This window comes from Crinia signifera, chromosome 8, assembly GCF_055691185.1.
Source record: "Crinia signifera chromosome 8, ASM5569118v1, whole genome shotgun sequence".
Taxonomy (NCBI): domain Eukaryota; kingdom Metazoa; phylum Chordata; class Amphibia; order Anura; family Myobatrachidae; genus Crinia; species Crinia signifera.
Genome location: NC_139224.1, coordinates 113712145 through 113731393, shown reverse-complemented (window position 1 = coordinate 113731393; position 19249 = coordinate 113712145). Strand labels below are relative to the sequence as shown.

At 44.6% G+C, this 19249-nt stretch overlaps 1 protein-coding gene across 1 annotated transcript in view; it reads right to left on the bottom strand.

Moving 5' to 3' along the window:
- LOC146026398 (calcium-activated chloride channel regulator 1-like) overlaps positions 1-19249 on the bottom strand; it is a 50386-nt gene that overhangs the window by 18290 nt on the left and 12847 nt on the right. The window contains exons 6-9 of the mRNA XM_083157041.1: positions 16237-16461; positions 11779-12003; positions 10332-10512; positions 444-550 (exon numbers count right to left, since the gene is read on the bottom strand). Of these exons, the coding sequence (XP_083013167.1) occupies positions 444-550; positions 10332-10512; positions 11779-12003; positions 16237-16461 (738 nt within the window). The remainder of the gene's footprint in view (positions 1-443; positions 551-10331; positions 10513-11778; positions 12004-16236; positions 16462-19249) is intronic.

Here is a 19249-nt window from a genome sequence, read left to right as displayed (position 1 = left end):
ATTAAATTGTTAAATAGGTAAACAACAAATATGTACAACATTTAGATTAATTTCATTTATGGATTGAATTCAAGTAGTTTTTACATTTGACATTGAACATGCACCTTGCATTACACATTATATGTTCTTTAGTATATATGATAATTTGCTACATTATTATATTGTGCACAAATATAGTAATGGAACATTTATTACTACTGCTGTCACGCCAGTATCTATGTTATCTCTGTGCTATCTCTTTGTGTCTCTATTCTATAACTTCTTATCTCTGACACAGATACTACTGCTGAGCTGGATGCATCATGACTGGATTTCCACAGTTATCTTTTCCCTACGTACATTATGAGCGTATATACGGTACATGCACTTTTACATGGGAAATTTAAATCTTTAATAACCTTTATAAAGAACAATCTTAATATAAATATTTGCTGAAAATGTACCTGTATGGCCTGTTGTGTAACATCTCCATTTCCAGCTGAAATTGCACTGAACGCATTAATCAAACCATTTGTAACTACTTTATCTGTGGCTAAAAGTGTATTTCCACCTGGAAAGAAAAGACTGTATTACATGGATTCAGTTCTGTACTTCATTGTTACAGTTTTCTATTTTGTTGATACTGTACAGAATTATGATATACTACTGTATGTGTGACAGTGCCCCTGTTCGGTGTGGTGCAAGATGGCGTACCTTAATCTGGAGCTGGTGACGGCGGCGGCTTCTGGATTCTTTGCGGCTTCTGCTGGAGAACCTGTGGCAGGGAACGGCACAACCCAAGGGACCCACAGAAGACAACACTAAACATTTAGCAGCAACTGAAATTTATTTAAAGAATACGTAGTGCAATCCTGCTGCTCTTTCCTCACATAACTGCGTAAACATCACACTTACAATAACGACTGTATGAATGAATAAATATCTCTGCAACGCTAACTAGTAACCAATGACCACCTCAGTCCGTTTCAAGGGTCAGACTGTACTGGTCATGAGCATTCCTACCTATGGTACCGTAACACTAAACACTGGTGCAATAAATGACAGTTCTACATAAAATAACAGTCAGCAAAAATATTATAATAAAGACAAGGGTAAAGAGATTTACTTCAAAGACTGGTATTTCAAGATGACTTTACCGGTGTAATAAAGAATGTCCACAAGATGGCGCCGGGCACCTTATATATGCACACTACACAATAGTCCCAGATAGAGTACAAGGTCCCACGAAGTCAAATCCTCACTCTGAATTAGGCCCTAACAGTGTGCACACTTATCTACATAGACCCACAACAGGGTAACTCACAAAACAATCCCCATGAAAGAGGGGCAGGCAGATTCCCGTTTCCTGGGGTAACCTCCTGTACTCAGGTAACAACAGGCTTTGGAAGCACTTTGCAAAATAGGGAGCTTTCACCAAGGGAGTCTCTCAAGGGGCCTCCTTCTCTCCAGGTGCTGGGTGAGGGGTGTCCCTGGAACTGGGCCTCAGCTGGGTTCTACGCAGGTTGGCACATGGGTGGGTCAGCCAAGGGGGACTGGGTACCTGTGATTACTGCTGCTGATGCTGGCTCCAGCCAGTAACGATTGCTTCCTCTCAGCAGCTGTCTCTAGCATCCAGGGTCTGTGGGGTCACTGCTCTGCTTTGATGCTTGTCTCTCTCTCTCTCTCTCTCTTCCCCTTCCAGCCGGGCACCGGCTATCAATCACTGCCTTGGGTCTGTGGCTGTGTGCTGCAGCTCCTCTCTTAGTCTCTCCTGGCTGCTGCACTTCACGCTGCCCAGCTCTGGCTACTGGACACACACTACACAGTGTCTCCTCTCTGGCAGCACGTGCTGCTGCAGACTTCTCCCTCAGTTTCAGTTCCTGCACAGCTGACCTCTGACCTCCTCTTCACGCTCCCTCAGCCAGCTAATCAGGGGGGTGTCAGGTTCTCTGCACGTGGATGTGAGCTGGGTCTGTTAACCCCTCACATCCCTGCAGTGTCTATGAAGCTGCAGTCTTTCCTAATAGCAGCATTGGCTGCCATTAAACCTTTTTGAGGGCACAGGGGCACTCAGAGTGGATTGTCACATACCTCCCTGCTGGAAATTTGCCTGTCCGCAGGCAACTGTACCAGGACCAATAAGTTCCGGGCAAAGTCCTGTCAATGTCCATGACAAAGTATTTAAACGCTAAATGAAAACAGGTGTGAACAATTAGACATTACATAACCATTACAAGTATCACTACCTTCCTATCTAATGTGGGCTCCCCGGGTCAACCATCCCTCCGCCACAGGTCTCCCATCCCTCTGCGGTCCAGGTGCTTCATCGACGTCCATGGATGGCGCCCACTCTCACGGCATACGACCGGCACTTAAGCACGTCTCGACTCTCGATCTTGCCTCTTGGATCGCAGAATCGCCTGCTGTATCTGGAAGGCAAATTCTTCCCCGGAGATGGTCGTGTACTCTCCATCCGTTACAGGCTTCCCTTTGATGAAAAAGGTCTCGGCCTTCTCATCTCTCTCTGCTGGTTCTATCTTGGCCTTGGGTTCAGGCAACAGTATAGCTGGTTCCACTTCTGATGGCTCCACGGTCTCTGTCACAGCCATATGGACCACAATTTTGGAGTTTCTCTCCGGTTCAGCCATTCTGACATTTCTTGGCCCTAGGTTCGCCGCTCGGTAACCGGCATCATCCATTCTAGGGACGTACTCTCTTGTTGGCTCTGCAAGTTGAGGCCTAGTCACTGCTTGCTGCCTCTGGTGAACTGGCTCACTCCACATGACCGGTTTCTCGCTTGTCCTTGTGATCTCAGGTTCTGGTGGGCGGGGCATCTGTCCTGGTCGAGGGCGTTTGACGCTAACCCTTTCATTCTCGCACTTGATCTCCCTTGGTTCGGCTCTACTTCCACCATGGCTGTACTCTTGCTGATAGTACGGTGGAGGCTCTCGATGGCGTGGATAGTGCTCTGGAGCGCGTCTGTTACGTTGCACTGGTGTGCCATCTGGCCCGGTCACGTTGGCGGCCTTGGTGCCTTTCTTCCCGCTTGTCAATTCGAATTCTACAGCCTCACCGTTGCTCAGGCTCCGGAAGCTATTTTGGGGATCGGCATGCTGGATGGCGGTATAGTGCACATACACGCTACGGCCGGTATCTGCGCGTTTAATGAAGCCATACCCGCGTGGTACATCAAACCACAGGACACGACCTGCAATTCTTCTTGGGCTGGCTCGTGGTCTACCCCTCGACGATATCACACCGGATGCTCTTGCCGTGTTCTGAAACACTGCCGGTGGACCTCCTGTCCTGTGTCTTCTCACGGTCTGTGGGCATACATTGGTTCGGTCAGTGGGTAGTTGTCCTGACCTCCATGGGGGATTCCGCTTCTGTCTGCGCCTTCCGCCACATTCACGTCGCTGTCTTTCCTTTTCATCCTCCGCCCATTCCTGACGCATCTCACGGATCATCCTGGTCATTTCGGTCATCGCTCCGATGATGGCCCCCATCGAGTTCTGATTAGCTTGGGCTGGTGGAGTGGCGGTTCTTCGCATCTCCTGTGGTTCTGTGTACTGTGATTGCCACATCTTGCCGTTCACAGGGGTCTTGTGCAATCCTGTTCGTAGACGCCAAGTGTGACAGTGCCCCTGTTCGGTGTGGTGCAAGATGGCGTACCTTAATCTGGAGCTGGTGACGGCGGCGGCTTCTGGATTCTTTGCGGCTTCTTCTGGAGAACCTGTGGCAGGGAACGGCACAACCCAAGGGACCCACAGAAGACAACACTAAACATTTAGCAGCAACTGAAATTTATTTAAAGAATACGTAGTGCAATCCTGCTGCTCTTTCCTCACATAACTGCGTAAACATCACACTTACAATAACGACTGTATGAATGAATAAATATCTCTGCAACGCTAACTAGTAACCGATGACCACCTCAGTCCGTTTCAAGGGTCAGACTGTACTGGTCATGAGCATTCCTACCTATGGTACCGTAACACTAAACACTGGTGCAATAAATGACAGTTCTACATAAAATAACAGTCAGCAAAAATATTATAATAAAGACAAGGGTAAAGAGATTTACTTCAAAGACTGGTATTTCAAGATGACTTTACCGGTGTAATAAAGAATGTCCACAAGATGGCGCCGGGCACCTTATATATGCACACTACACAATAGTCCCAGATAGAGTACAAGGTCCCACGAAGTCAAATCCTCACTCTGAATTAGGCCCTAACAGTGTGCACACTTATCTACATAGACCCACAACAGGGTAACTCACAAAACAATCCCCATGAAAGAGGGGCAGGCAGATTCCCGTTTCCTGGGGTAACCTCCTGTACTCAGGTAACAACAGGCTTTGGAAGCACTTTGCAAAATAGGGAGCTTTCACCAAGGGAGTCTCTCAAGGGGCCTCCTTCTCTCCAGGTGCTGGGTGAGGGGTGTCCCTGGAACTGGGCCTCAGCTGGGTTCTACGCAGGTTGGCACATGGGTGGGTCAGCCAAGGGGGACTGGGTACCTGTGATTACTGCTGCTGATGCTGGCTCCAGCCAGTAACGATTGCTTCCTCTCAGCAGCTGTCTCTAGCATCCAGGGTCTGTGGGGTCACTGCTCTGCTTTGATGCTTGTCTCTCTCTCTCTCTCTTCCCCTTCCAGCCAGGCACCGGCTATCAATCACTGCCTTGGGTCTGTGGCTGTGTGCTGCAGCTTCTCTCTTAGTCTCTCCTGGCTGCTGCACTTCACGCTGCCCAGCTCTGGCTACTGGACACACACTACACAGTGTCTCCTCTCTGGCAGCACGTGCTGCTGCAGACTTCTCCCTCAGTTTCAGTTCCTGCACAGCTGACCTCTGACCTCCTCTTCACGCTCCCTCAGCCAGCTAATCAGGGGGGTGTCAGGTTCTCTGCACGTGGATGTGAGCTGGGTCTGTTAACCCCTCACATCCCTGCAGTGTCTATGAAGCTGCAGTCTTTCCTAATAGCAGCATTGGCTGCCATTAAACCTTTTTGAGGGCACAGGGGCACTCAGAGTGGATTGTCACATATGTATCAATTGTTGCTTTTAAGTCTTCTTTATGAAATATTTAATTATCATATTTACATAATAATAGAGGAAAACTCATCATTCTCAATTAATATTATTGTCATTATACAAGTAATCGATACTGTATTTGGATTAGAAATATTAATTGATATTTGAATTAAGTAAAATCAATGTTTTTCCCCAAATTATAAGATAGTTATGGTAACTAAAAGTTGTATTTATTTTTACATACATTTTTATGTAATCAATATGAAAGAACTTTATTATTCATGATCATGTTTCCTTTCAAATGGGATGCTTGCGAATCTTTTGGCTTTTGGTTCCCTTCTATTTTATGGGGTAACCTTCCTTATCTTTGTCAGTGATTATTTCCGATCCATATTAGACCATATGCATATTATATGGGAAAGCCCATAGCTTATCTTGTTATACTATATTAAACTATACTATATTGCAAACTACATATCTTCCAAATGTACAGATATGTCCTCAGGGCCGGATTTGTGTCAGACCGCCCCTAGGCGTCCCCCACCATTCTAGGGAGGGCGATAAGAGAGAGAGAGAAATAAAGAAAGAGAGAGAAAGAAAGAGAGAGAGATAAAAGGTGAGAGAGGTAAGGACATAAGACAGTCACTCACCATGGCCCTTATTCTGGTTCGTGCGGTACGGCCCGCGTGCGGCCGTACCGCCGATGTTTTCCGTCTGCACATGCGCAGAGGTCAATCTGCGCATGTGCAGGCGAATTCGCCGCACAGAACGTTAGTACGCCGCAAAGGGGGCGTATAGGGGCGTGAGGGGCTTCATGCCCTCATTTCCCTATGTATACGCCCCGCGTTTCATGGGCGTTCCCATGCAAACGCGGGGCGTACGCATGGTAATGAGGCCATGACGCAACTCATGGGGGCGGAAAGCTGACGTCGCCGGATGTCAGCTTTCAGCCCCCATACAAGCTACCACACGGACGATTGTCCGTGTGGTCTCAGCTTGCGGGAGCTGCCGCGGCGTGCGGACCTGCCTTCGATGGTCGACGACCATCGAATGCAGGGGGCAGCTCCCACCATGGTGGAGGCGTACGCCTCCACCATTTTCATGCGGATCGGCAGCCGTCCGTGTACGGACGGCCGTGCCGATCCGTCTTGTAGGCGGGGATTCGTCTGGTGCGGTCGGAGCCGCATATGCGGCTCGACCGCACCAACCAGAATAAGGGCCCATGGCAGGAGGCATGGGGAGAAAATTACCTCTGCATAGGAGGAACCAGCAGCTGCATGGGTCCTGGCTGCCGGTCTTCTCTCTGTGCTGACAGCAGTCAGCAGCCTCGTTGCACACAATAAAATAAATTAGTCTGGATGGTCGCAAGCTGATAGTGGCAGGGGAACACGGTGCAAAAAAGGCAGCTGGACTAGAGGTGGAACTAGAGATGCACAAGACACAAGAGCAAGGAGAGGGATAGCGGTGGTGTGGGGACAAGGAGATTGATAGCTAGGGCATGGGGACAAGGAGAGTGAAAGAAGGGATGGGGAGTGACAGAGGGGACACAAGGACAGAGACAATGACAGTAGGGACAAGGAGAGTGACAGTGGGGGCACGGGGACAAGCAGAGTGACATCGGGGGCACGGGGATAAGGAGAGTGAAAGCGGGGGCATGGGAACAAGGAGAGTGAAAGATGGGACAGGGGGAGTGACAGCGGGGACACAAGGACAGAGACAATGACAGTAGGGACAAGTAGAGTGACAGCGGGGGCACAGGGGCAAGGAGAGTGACAGCGGGGGCAGGGGGACAAAGAGAGTAAAAAAAAGGGACAGGAGGAGTGACAGCAGGGACACAAGGACATAGACAATGGCCGTAGGGTTAGGGAGTGACAGTAGGGACATGGGGACAGTAGTAGTAGTACATTTATTTATAGCGAGTGATAGAGAGACACCAGGAGACACCGGGACAGGGAGAGTGATAGCAGTGTGTGGTCATTATGTGAACATATAAGGTACTTTGGAGAGAAGTCCATAATCATTTACAACAAGTTAACATAACATTTGTCAGCAGGTAGAACAAATGGAGCATTGCACTATATGAGACCAGTTGCCTAGTTTATGGCCTCACAGTAAAGGATAGGGCAGTGTAGGGTGTACCAATGAATGAAGAGGTGGTGATGGGTGATATGTGCTATGGAGGTACTGAGTAATGTAGAAAAATCCTCTGAGGTGCACATAGGAGTAAATGTGGACTCACCAATATAGATATGAAGCAGGTATCTGAAAATGAGTCCAGTTCGCCTCAGAGGGGAAGGACCACAGGTGACAGGCAGCCCCGCACATCAATCAGCACTGAATACTCATGGGGCAGGTGATGGCCACTTTAGCCCCCTGATCCTGCGTGTAACCACCAAGCTTGCTGCCTCTAGTCCGTCCCGATCCCACTGCTGCTCCCTGCTATCAGGCTGAGTCATGACCAACAAATTGTGGCCTGCAAAGAGGGGGGCTTTGCCGCCCCCCGGCAGGTGCCGCCCATAGGCCCATGCCTCATGAATCTAGTGGGAAATCCGGCCCTGTATGTCCTCTCTTATTATTGCTGCAGGCATGTTAAACAGCCATTCTAGTTGTGCCTAGACATGAGTGTGTTTACCAAGGCCTTTTTGTGCAATTTCCTCGAAAAATTACCCTTTTTCATATCACTATGTATAGCATTGATTGTAGGCATGCTGAATATCATTTTAATTAGCATAATCTGCTTGTATGATGTATAGCGAGGGCCTGATTAACCAGTCGATAAGGCTGCAGCCTAAAGGGGTGTACATATGGAGTAAATTTTGTTAGTGAGCGACTTTGATTAATCTATTTTGTCTATGGGCGATTTAGACTATACTAGAATCAACATACTTGGTTGTTATTTAATTGCAGATCGCCTAGTGAATATCTCCCTCAGCAGTGAATACAGCAATTTTGACTAGACAGCCAGCGATCTAGTCAAAATATTTTTGCCTGGCAACTATTTTTTACTAAATGATATTATAGGGTGATTTGTCTAATCTTGATAGCTATCTTTACTAACCTTCTAAGCAATTTTGACTATGTATGGATCGCTTCGTGTATACACCCTTAAAAGCGATGGGTCCTGGGGAGTCGCAATGCCAATACAATACATTGCACTGGGATGGGAGCACTTCCTGGTGGTGCTGAAGTTGGGGCTGTGCAAGGTCTTATGAGATCTCCCCCGGGAACTGTGGTGCCTGCTGGGATTGCTGGCATCACCGAGGCAGGCATACCGGGTAGAGGAGATCCTTTGAGAGCCGCGGCTGAGATTGATTCCGCTTCCACCATTGCCAGCACTGCTAGGGTGGTGAGTAGAGGTCCAAGCCTGTTACAGAATTTTAGCTGAATATGAGTGAAAACATTGGGGGTGGGGGAGTGGGGGGCAGCCACTTCTACATTAACATAGGTTGGCTGGAACCCTTATTCAAGCCCTGTCCGTAGCAATGCCAGTTAGATGCCTCACAATGCCTGTAAGTCTGGGTCTTTGATGGTGCGATTTTGCAGACATGCCCCATGCCATGCCCATGACCCAGAATTACCCCCATTCATCCCCACGCCCCCTATATGCTACATCTCGCACAGTCCCCCCCCCCCCCCCCCACATGCTATGCCAACCTGGCTGCCTCCTCCCGGGTATGGCAGCCATAATATCATTAAGCATGGTTACAATGTTTAAAATAACCCAGTGTGAGCATAGTGTGCTTGACAACATGTATCTGAAAATTTGATTGCTGACACAGTGATTGATGGCAATCATCAGAATCAAGAGACAAGGAGCACAAATGAGGCTCAAAGAGGAAATAGGGCATTGCTAGAGTGAGTAGTATCGATGGGAGCAGTCATTTCATGCATAGTACATGCCCCTTCCCACTTCTATAAGTGGCCGTTGGCACAGAAGAAGTAGTGAGAGGGGATTATCAGAGTGAAAGCAAGTTACAGGACAATATGGAGAGTGACAAGTAACAGGACAATATGGAGAGTGACAAGTAGCAGGACAATATGAAGAGTGACAAGTAACAGGACAATATGGAGAGGGACAAGTAACAGGACAATATGGAGAGTGTTTTGAGAGGAAATATTATATGTGATCAACTGGCAATAAGTTATACACTATAGAAACATCATGGAGTACAGAAATACAGAACAAATGCATTAAAGACTAACTCATTGCAGTCATCTGCAAATTTGAAGGTCTGAATAAGGCCCCTAATCATTCCTATAAATAGGTGTAATGCCCCTTACACATGCTTCAATTCAGGATAATTAGATTTTGCTTATAGAAGCAAAATTGAATCATAATCAAATCGAAAATTACCCAGAATCGAAGCGTTTTAAATGCCTTTAATGTAGATTTGATCCAGACGCATGGCCCCACAGCATTGGGAAGCCTGGCAAGTCTATTTCTGCTTTGATCTTCCAGATTGAAGACAGTTACATGCTGGTCTATGCAGCACCACCCCACCCCCCGCGCAGTGTCCTGGTGCTGTGGCGCTGTCCTCCCACCTTGAAAAAGCTCATAGCGAAACGCGTTGGTGAAGGGGAGCAGGGACACCCTTATTTACAGATACCCTTTTCATCTGCATCCTGAAACCGGACCAACCTCCAGAACTGTCTCCTTCCTTGAATCAAGTGGCAATACCATCAGGCCCGCCAGGTTGAGCACCACATACCATCCGGAGCTCCCTGGTTAGGAGATTCACTTCACTCCCATCAAGGCAATCAAGCGGCAATAACACCAAGCCCACCGGGTAGAGCACCCCCCAACATCGGGAGCTCCCTGGTTTGGAGACCAACAGTTCTTCCTTATCCTCATTGCAATTGGCATTCTATAAGATAATCACCTGGAGGTATTATAGGAACGGACACAGGACATTACCACCACTGGACTGTGGGTGAATATCCCTGCTCTTATTATTTTACTTGTGATACCCCCCAATTTTATTATTGCATTCTTATTGCTCTTTTATATTTATATGTACCCATTTTCAAAATAAATGTTTTAAGTACACCTGTTGCACACCTCTTTTAGCGAGCGCGGTCTCAAATCCCCTTTTCTTCCACGTACCCTCCCTCCCTCCTGTTCGATGCCAGGTCTCAGCGGCCGTCGATATAGAGTCGTTATCGATGGCCGCCACATCAAAGCGTGTGTACACACCTTTACACTTAAACTTAATTTTTCACCTTTCATATACACATACATTACATCTAGTAGAAACAAATTAAGACTTTTTTCAACAGTTCTGTAGATTTGGTGATTTATTAGGCAAAGTGTGAAAATGTACCTGTATCTTTTGAAAATTCTTTAAGTTTTGGTTCTTCATTAAATCCCAGGAATATGACATGGATTACTGCTCCACTGCTAAGTATTTGAGGGAAACAACGTCTGGTATCATAATTGTCTTCTCCATCTGATAGTAATAGTATTTCAGTGCCAGCTGCTGAACCAGAGTGTCTTTGATTTACCTGGGCAACCATCAGAGCATAGAGAATAGAGATATAGTAATATGTGGAAATTATGCAATTACTTTACACATTTTTGTAGCATTGTCCAATTCAGGTAACATTAAAGGAAAACAATGGCAACAAACAGTCATGATTTTATACATTTCATTGGGCATTGTTCTGTTCTAAATTATGAACTTTTAATTTAATGGAGGGAATGTAATAGCCTGTGAGACTTTGGGCCTGATTCAGACATGAAATGGCTGTGAATTCACACGGCCGATAATAGATGACCTGCACATGCGTATGGTCCGCAATCCATGTGTGCAATGCCTGGCTGCAATGAACTGCAACTTTTTCTGATCTCTGGATGTTTGCAAGGAGAATGCATCTGGGCTTGGTAACTGGTCGTTTAATGGGAGTGCTAAGAGAAATGCAGATGTGCCCCCCAAAAAACACTAGGCCTGTCTAAGATAATGCTGGATGTCGTGGAAAATGCAGGCGTGCCAAGCTGGCTTAGGGGAGGGTATGTCAAGTCATCTTCAGCCAGGATATGCCTGTTTTCATCGAAGGCGCAGAGTAAAGGCCCCCATACATCAGCAATCACAATTAATTGCTTCTCAGATCCAGTGATTTTTTTCCACAGATAAATGGTTTCTTCAATCTATTGGACTTGCCCACACATTACAGATTTGTTTCCGTGATCGGCAGATTTTTCCTATAGAATGCCCACACAAATTACTCCAATCAAACCAGATTTTTAAACATGTTTAAAAATTAGATTCAGCAATCGATTGGCGATCCCTATTAATTTTTGATTGGGATCGCCAAAAGGGGGAGCCCACACATTAAAGATTAATTGTGACAATCATCTCCAGAACAGAGGATTGTCACAATTAATTGCTGATGTATGGGGCCCATTAGTCTCTGCTAGGCGGCACCTGGCATGACATGTGCCCTGTGATAAATCATTGCAAAATAATTTTGACTCAGCCGCAGGGGTGCGTAGTCCTCCGAAGCCGTACACATCTATATATTTTCCAGGTCTCCACACAGTGAAATAATTAGCTTCACCTGAGAATCTTTTAAAATGTGTCAGTAAATAAAGAGTGCACCTGTCAGGTGATCTGTACAACATGAACTGCTGGGGGCCCTTGATGACTGAAGTTGAATGAGAACCACTGATTTACATGGTAAAACATGTAAGAACTTGCACATCCTGCTTCTCGCAGACTATTACATTCCCCCCAATATGCTTGCTTCTATAATACAATACGTTTATATTACCTCAATACCTTTCAGGATCCCTTCACATATATCTGTTCCTCCATCTGCTATTGTTGGAAGTAGAGCTTTTAGCTGCTTGCGTTCTGCTTCACTTCTTATTTGGACTAATTGTGAACTGAAGAAAGCAGAGCTTGAAAACGTGACCATTCCAACAAAAGAATTTGTCTCAATGATTTGAATAAGGAAAACATCTGCCGCCTGGTACAACCGGTCAATGCGATTATACTGAAATTAGTGAATGAAATATTATTTATGAAATTATTCACAATATATTTATTTAACAGTAATTCAATGCCATGTACTTAGCACACATCACTTCTCATATAAGCTAGGCATAGTTTAGTAGGTAAACCTGTTAACTCCATGTTTTAATTGGATAGAAAGGATACAGTGGCATACTTATTGGGGGAATATAATAGATTTCTGCTTTAAAAATATGTAAGAACTCCCTGGGAATTGAACATGTGCTCATTGATAAAAGAGGAGGAGGGGATTTCTGGCATTCTTGCAGTGCCTGACTGATGACAATATCTCCTGATTTTAAGGTGACTTTTCCTGGCACTTATAGAAATGGTCTAAATGTTGAATTACGTGAACAGGTTAATCTTCCGGCCCACCTAAAAACTGTCCCGGTCTGGTGGAGGCTTGGTGATAGGCCTAGTGCCCCCTTGAATGAGTAAAGTACCTGTGTACCAATGGTCTAAGATCAGTTTAACTTTTGAGGGGACCAAGGTCTTCCAAATACACAAAACTGTTTTTTTATGGCTGTTCAAAGATTTTTCACGCACAGTGCTATTCAGTTAGAAGGGGCACAGTACGGAATTCATAAGTCTATAAGTATCCAGCTAGACAGTGCCTCTATATAAAACTTGGATAGCCTGACCAATTCACTCATTTAAGGTCTTTCTAGTTTACCCCTGAAGAAGTCCCTTAATGGACGAAACGCGTTGGGTGTTACAACACGTTCATGAATGTATAACAAAAACAACATGAATACATTATATATCTAGCTGAAAGACTTTTCATTTAAAAAAAACATCGATACGGACATCTGGGTGAATTATTTGTGACATTTATTGAATTGTCTAAAGTACTTTCTTAAACGCCTGGTGCCGCTCCACTATTGTGTATATAGATTCTGTGTCCCTTCCCTTGCCAACAGGGGAGAGTTTGTGGAAAAGGCTACCTTGCAATGTATACAATAATTTTAAAACGTGTACAGATTGAGCACGAACGAGGGGTCTGGGTAGGATAGATAGATAGATAGATAGATAGATAGATAGATTTATTGATTAAGAGGGTGGTCATTATATATAGTCAAAGATGTTGTGGTTGATATGATTCTGGTGAATTTTATCTCGAAATCAAGAAACTGAATTACACTTTGCTTTGAAAATAATTATGAATAGGAATTGATTTCTTCAATAGTTTTTTGCAGGGAAAGCTAAAGTAAGAGCCCAGCAAGGAGCGAATCCTCTGAAAACTGCTGTATAAAAGCACTTTTGTCAAAAATAGGCTCCTTATACATTTAATGTCACCTGATTGGCTGAGATACCTGTATGCATCTGCACACTCATTGCCATTATATATGGAGTCATGTGTAAAATGAATAAAGTATTTTAAAACTGCCAGCTATCCTCACCTCTTCCTTCAAATCATTAGATCACCCAAGCACTAGACAGCCTGGATTGGTTTGTGGCTTGCCACAACAATATAATTAAAGATCTAAATGACTTTAGCACATTATACAAAAAAGCTAAAAATTATTACACAATTAAAAAATGTAAATGGAATAAGAGTCCATAACCCTATTGATCATAAAAATAAAAATAAATTGCAAACTTTAAGTGAATGAAGCAAATGATCAAGTCCCAGGACTTGACCAAAAAAGCTGCCAACATGAAAATGGTAGGTAACCTTTGTCTTCGATCAATGCGACTACGAGTGAGGTTTTTTTCCCTTTTAAATATAATGGGAAATAAAGAAAAAAATCTGTATATTTTTTTTTTACTGTGTGTTGCAATCAGCAGGGTCAATGGCTGGGAAAGCACTGGTTAACATCATAAGCCAGATTACTACACATTAAAAAATATTAGATTTATACAAATATTATTTTATTTTATAGAATAATATAAAGTTGATATAACAGATTATATATATATATATATATATATATATATATATATATATATTGTGTTATTATTATAATGTTTGTAGTCAAAACAGGATTATAATTGGGTTTCTGGTTGCCTGGAAACCCCCTCTCCTCTTGGCAAGTGTTATGACAACAATAGCTGGTATATAATATGATCAATAGAGCTGCCATTATGCAGTTTAAAGGATAGAGCAGAGCTGCTGCACATGCCCAGTGGTAGCAGCTTCTTCTACCACATCTAGTAGTATGTTGATCAAGTCCTAACTACTTACATTTAAGCGGATGTGGTATATGGTCCCAACAGTCGGGATCCCGACAGTCATTAGCCTGATGTCGGGATCCCGACTGCCCGGACTCAGACAGTGGGGCGAAGTGCAATAAAGCCCCTTGCGGGCTCACTGGCTCGCTGCGCTCGCCACCTATTCTATTCTCCCTCTATGGGGGTCGTGGACGCCCACGAGGGAGAATAGCCGGTGGCCAAGTGTAGGGCTTTTGACTGTCGGGATCCCGACTGTCGGGAAACTGCCTGGCACCCATTTAAGCTGTAATATGTACTGTGGTGCTCTTTACCTGTACTATATTTTTGTTATTTATTGAAAGTAATGCTAAGTTTTGTCTCCCTGTACTGTTACTTTGTACGGCGCTGCAAAACATTTGTGGCGCCTAATAAATAAAATAATATGTGTGGATCTGAGCCCTCAAACATCGCAATGGAAAGCAACTTCTAGGAGGAAGAGACAGGAGCCTTGCCACGAAGTGAGAGATTGTGAGCTTAGAAAGTGCAGTACTGGTTATATTCTGTATGTGTATTTATTTTTTATGATGTGTTTAAACATTTCCTGACAATTTTATCTTATTGAAAACAGCCTATATAGATCACCTGTACTATAAAATATTAATACTGTATTCCATACAGTATCCAGTGTATAAAAAGAAAAAAATTCAGTGCTGTTACCACTCTCCCAGACTTCCGTACTTCAGTGCGCTGCAGAGTGGGAAATTTTGGATTACATTTGGAAATCCCCCTCTGAAAATCCAGGTGTAGTATAGGGTTCCGACAGTCGCGATCCCGACAGTCATTAGCCCGGCGTCGGGATCCAGACTGGCCGGACTCAGACTGAATGGTGAGCGCAACAAAGCCCCTTGCGGGCTTGCTGCACTCACCATCTATTCTATTCTCCCTCTATGGGGGTCGTGTACCCCCACGAGGGAGAATAGCCGGTGGCAGTCGGGAACCCGTCTATCGGTGTTTTAACAGTCGGGATCCCGACGTCGGGTTAATAACTGTCAGGATCCCGTTTGTCGGGACCCTGTCTGGCACCTGAAAATCCTGCATTTGCCACTGCAAGTAAAGTTTTGCCTCTCCTGCTTGTGGCTACTGTTCTTTATATTTGGATTACTGGAACTGCAAAGTCTTTATTTCAAGTTTCTGATCCTTAGAGAGCCCTAGCACCTTTTAGCACAGTACTGGCTGACATGCTGATTTTTGCAGCCCACTTGCTTGTTGTTAACAAGTTTAGGGTTGATTATTACTATTCCATGAGGACCAGATTGTGGTGCTTTACCTACAATAGCTTAAAGTCAGCCAGCCCAGGATGTCTTTTGTAATTTGCGTAAATGCCCATGCATACTTTTATATTTTTGCTATTGCCACTACTGTATGTTCTAGTTTTGTATTATATATTTATTTATTAAACTGTAAGCAACAGAGTCGTTTAAATGAGTAGAATGAGGCACATTCTACACTGGGACCTTTTTGGTTGACAAAATTGCACAAATAGATACACAAATTAAAATATTAATCTGTGTGCACTAATTACCGTAGTCAAGACCCGATGCAGCATGGATCCCAGAAGCAAAATTTTCTATAATGGGCAAAACTATTGGGGTTATTCTGGTTCACTTACAAAGGCATATTCCTTCTCAAAGTGACAAAACCATGTGCACTGCAGGTGAGGCAGAGATGATTAGATTTGGGTGGGGTTTTACTTCAAAGTGAGATCTATATTGCAGTGTAAAAATAAAGCAGTCAGTATTTTCCCTGCACATAAACAAAATAACTCACCCTAAATCTCTCTGCACATGTTACATCTGCCCTACCTGTAGTGCACATGGTTTTGTCCATCTAAGAAGGAATTTGTCCTTGAGAGTGAACCAGAATAAGGGTCTATGTGCACTGCAGGTGGGGCACATTTTACACGTGTATAGAGAGTTAGATTTGGGTGAGTTATTTAGTCACTTCATATGTACAGTATATAGGCATATATTGAGCATTTTATACATTATACATAGAGAACACTTACACTTGCCATACTTCCTGAGACATCGAGCACTAAAGTCAGTATTCTTCCAGAAGGCTGCAGCAGAGTGAAGGTCGGAACAGGAATGCTGAATTCAGGTCTTGGAGGAGTGGAAATGATATCGGTGGATTTCATGATAACTTCCCATGTGCTTTTGTAACTACATTTTTCATTTTGCAGATTTGGAGCCTCAATATTATGGTTACTTTCATCACAGAATTCAGTTACCTAAATATTTAATGCAATTAATTATTCTCCAGTGTCTTTAAATTATTAAGTGAGCATAAAAAAGAAACAGATGACAATTACAGCACTTTTTACAGCATAAATAGCTCTAACAATCAAAAAATAGGGACAGTGGACCCTATTCAGTACTGATCTCTTATGCATACCCTCCAACTGTACCGATTTTGCTGGTACAGTACCGTTTTTTAACAGTCTGTACGGGCAAATACAGTTTGTACTGAATGTACCGATTTTCTGACACACACAGTTGTGTGCACGTGAAATCATTCCTCCTCCTAGCTGTCTTCCTGGGCCCCACTCCGTGTGCTTGCTGCCCTGGTGCGCCTGCTCTCCCCTCTCCCCCTCCGTTCCCATGAGTGCAGTGCGGGTCGGTACCGTGCGTCATGTCGTCACGCGCCGGCACCGCGCACCCTGTGCACTCAGGGGAAAGGATGTCTCTCTGCCCTCACTGTCTGCGCATGCGCAGACTGAGAACTGAGGGCGAGAATATCTCTGTGAGGGAGAGGGGTGCGGTGGCCACTGGCCAGCCCCGGCGCGCGTGAGGGATGATCTCCTGGACCTTTGCAGCGGTCGCCGTTTGGAGCCTCTGCCACAATTGAAAGTCACAGCACATGATCTATCATCATCCAGTACAGTGCAGCAAGTAGGTGCTCAGCCTGGCAGGCAGCACTAAATCACAACAGCTGTCTTCTATCCAGCATCCTGTCGCACCTGTTTGCCTGCAGCTCATGTCACATGGTGGCTTGGTGGGCTGCTGGCATATTAAATAAGTATATTTAATATACTTATTTAATAAATAAGTATATTAATATTAATATACTAATTTATTAAATGAGTATATTAAATATACTTATTTAATATGCCAGCAGCCCACCAAGCCATCATGTGACACGAGCTGCATGATACGTGTAGTAGTTGGTGCACAGTACACATTCGGAAAGGGGACGTGGTTACAACCTTTGTCATGGCTACGCCCCTTTCCTGAATGTGTACCGATTTCTTATCTTCAAATGTTGGAGGGCATGCTTATGCACTTAATACAGCAATTTCCCAATTATCTTGAACCTGCTTATGGGCACAACCTGTTCTCCACATGTGCAAAATGGGTCCTGTGATCGCAGTGCAGTATAGATTGATTAACATAGTTACATAGTTACATAGTAGGTAAGGCTGAAAAAAGACTTGCGTCCATCTAGTTCAACCTGGTCCATCTAGTTAAACAGGCAGAGGCATTCTGGTGGAAGCACAGGCATGATGGTCAAGATGTTGATCCCACAGAGCAGCTTCAGTCTGGGATCGAAAATGCAGCAAGGATGTGTCTCTCCTGTACCCTCTGGAATGCCAGATCTGTATGTAACAACTTGGTTCCCACCCATGACCTCTTCATCTCCAACTACCTGAATCCCCTAGCCATTACAAAATCCTGGATCCCCCCTCCCCCTTGACACTACTTCTCTCTCTGCTGGGGGCCTCACATTCACACACACCCCAGCCTTGCATTCAAAAATGTGGCGGTATTGGGGTCCTTCTGTCTGCCAGCTACTCCTACCAACCAATACCCTCGTTATATTCTCTGCATTTGAGGTTCATGCCATAAACCTTTTCCAATCTGTTCACTATTAAGTAGCTGTCATTTACTGTCTCCATGGCATTTTACACCAAATTCCTTCACTTTGCTTCCTGGCTCACAACCTCCCTCTCTTCTGGCATTCCCTCCATTATCTTAGTCATCCCAATTGATATACAAATAGAATCCTCCACCTCTAAACTCCTTAAACGTACATCATCACTTGGTCTCTCCCCATGGACCTCATCACCATCCCATATAAGTGGGAACTCACCCGGTCTAGTCTTCACTCACCTTTGTGCTATTTCTGAACCTGCTCTCTTTTAACTTATACCTCTCTGCTTCTCCATCTATACCTCCCATGGCTACCAACAATAAGACTAAGCGTAATATTAAGGCTATTGACACAGATTATTTATCCCCTCTGTTTGACACACGTCTGTCTCCTAGTCTCTCTCTCTCCTGTCTTGAACAAGCCACTACCCTATACTATACCTCCCTTACTACTCTTGAATAACTAGGTCCAGCAACCACTATTTACCCTCGTAAATCAACATCTCAACCCTAGCATTCCAAATTCACCAGATATTTGCAAAAATGTTCATGTACCGCTAAGCGGCAGCGGAGGAAATCACACTTTAAAGCAGACTTCCTCCTGTTCAAATGTATAGGTGCCCACAGATGCATCAATTATCGAATGCGTTTTGTACTTTTTAAGCACAAATTGCATCTTATGTACAATTATTGGATGGTGTTTATGTGCTTGTGCGATGCGATGCGATGCGCGTTCCCGGGAGCCCGATATTGTATGTCTAAAAAAGTACATGCTGCACGTACTTTTTAGACTACATCTGAAATGTAACATTACAAACATGGATTCATCACATCACATCTTATGCAGCCAAGTGCACATCTCATAGCAAGCTGGAAGAAAAATTGTATAGAACCATTGTACAGACAAAAACGCATAGCACAGTACAATTGTAGCGTCTGTGGGCACCTTTAGTTCTCATCCAACAGTGCTGCCCTTTCCATCATACTTCAATAATTTCATCCCAATCTTCTAACCCCCGGCATCTGTTTGCAATTATTAACCAATTCCTATGCCCACCTGACCTCATATCCCTTCTTCACTATGTGTCCTTGACGTTGCCACCTACTTCACATCCAAAATTTACTCCATACAGCTGGACATCACATCCC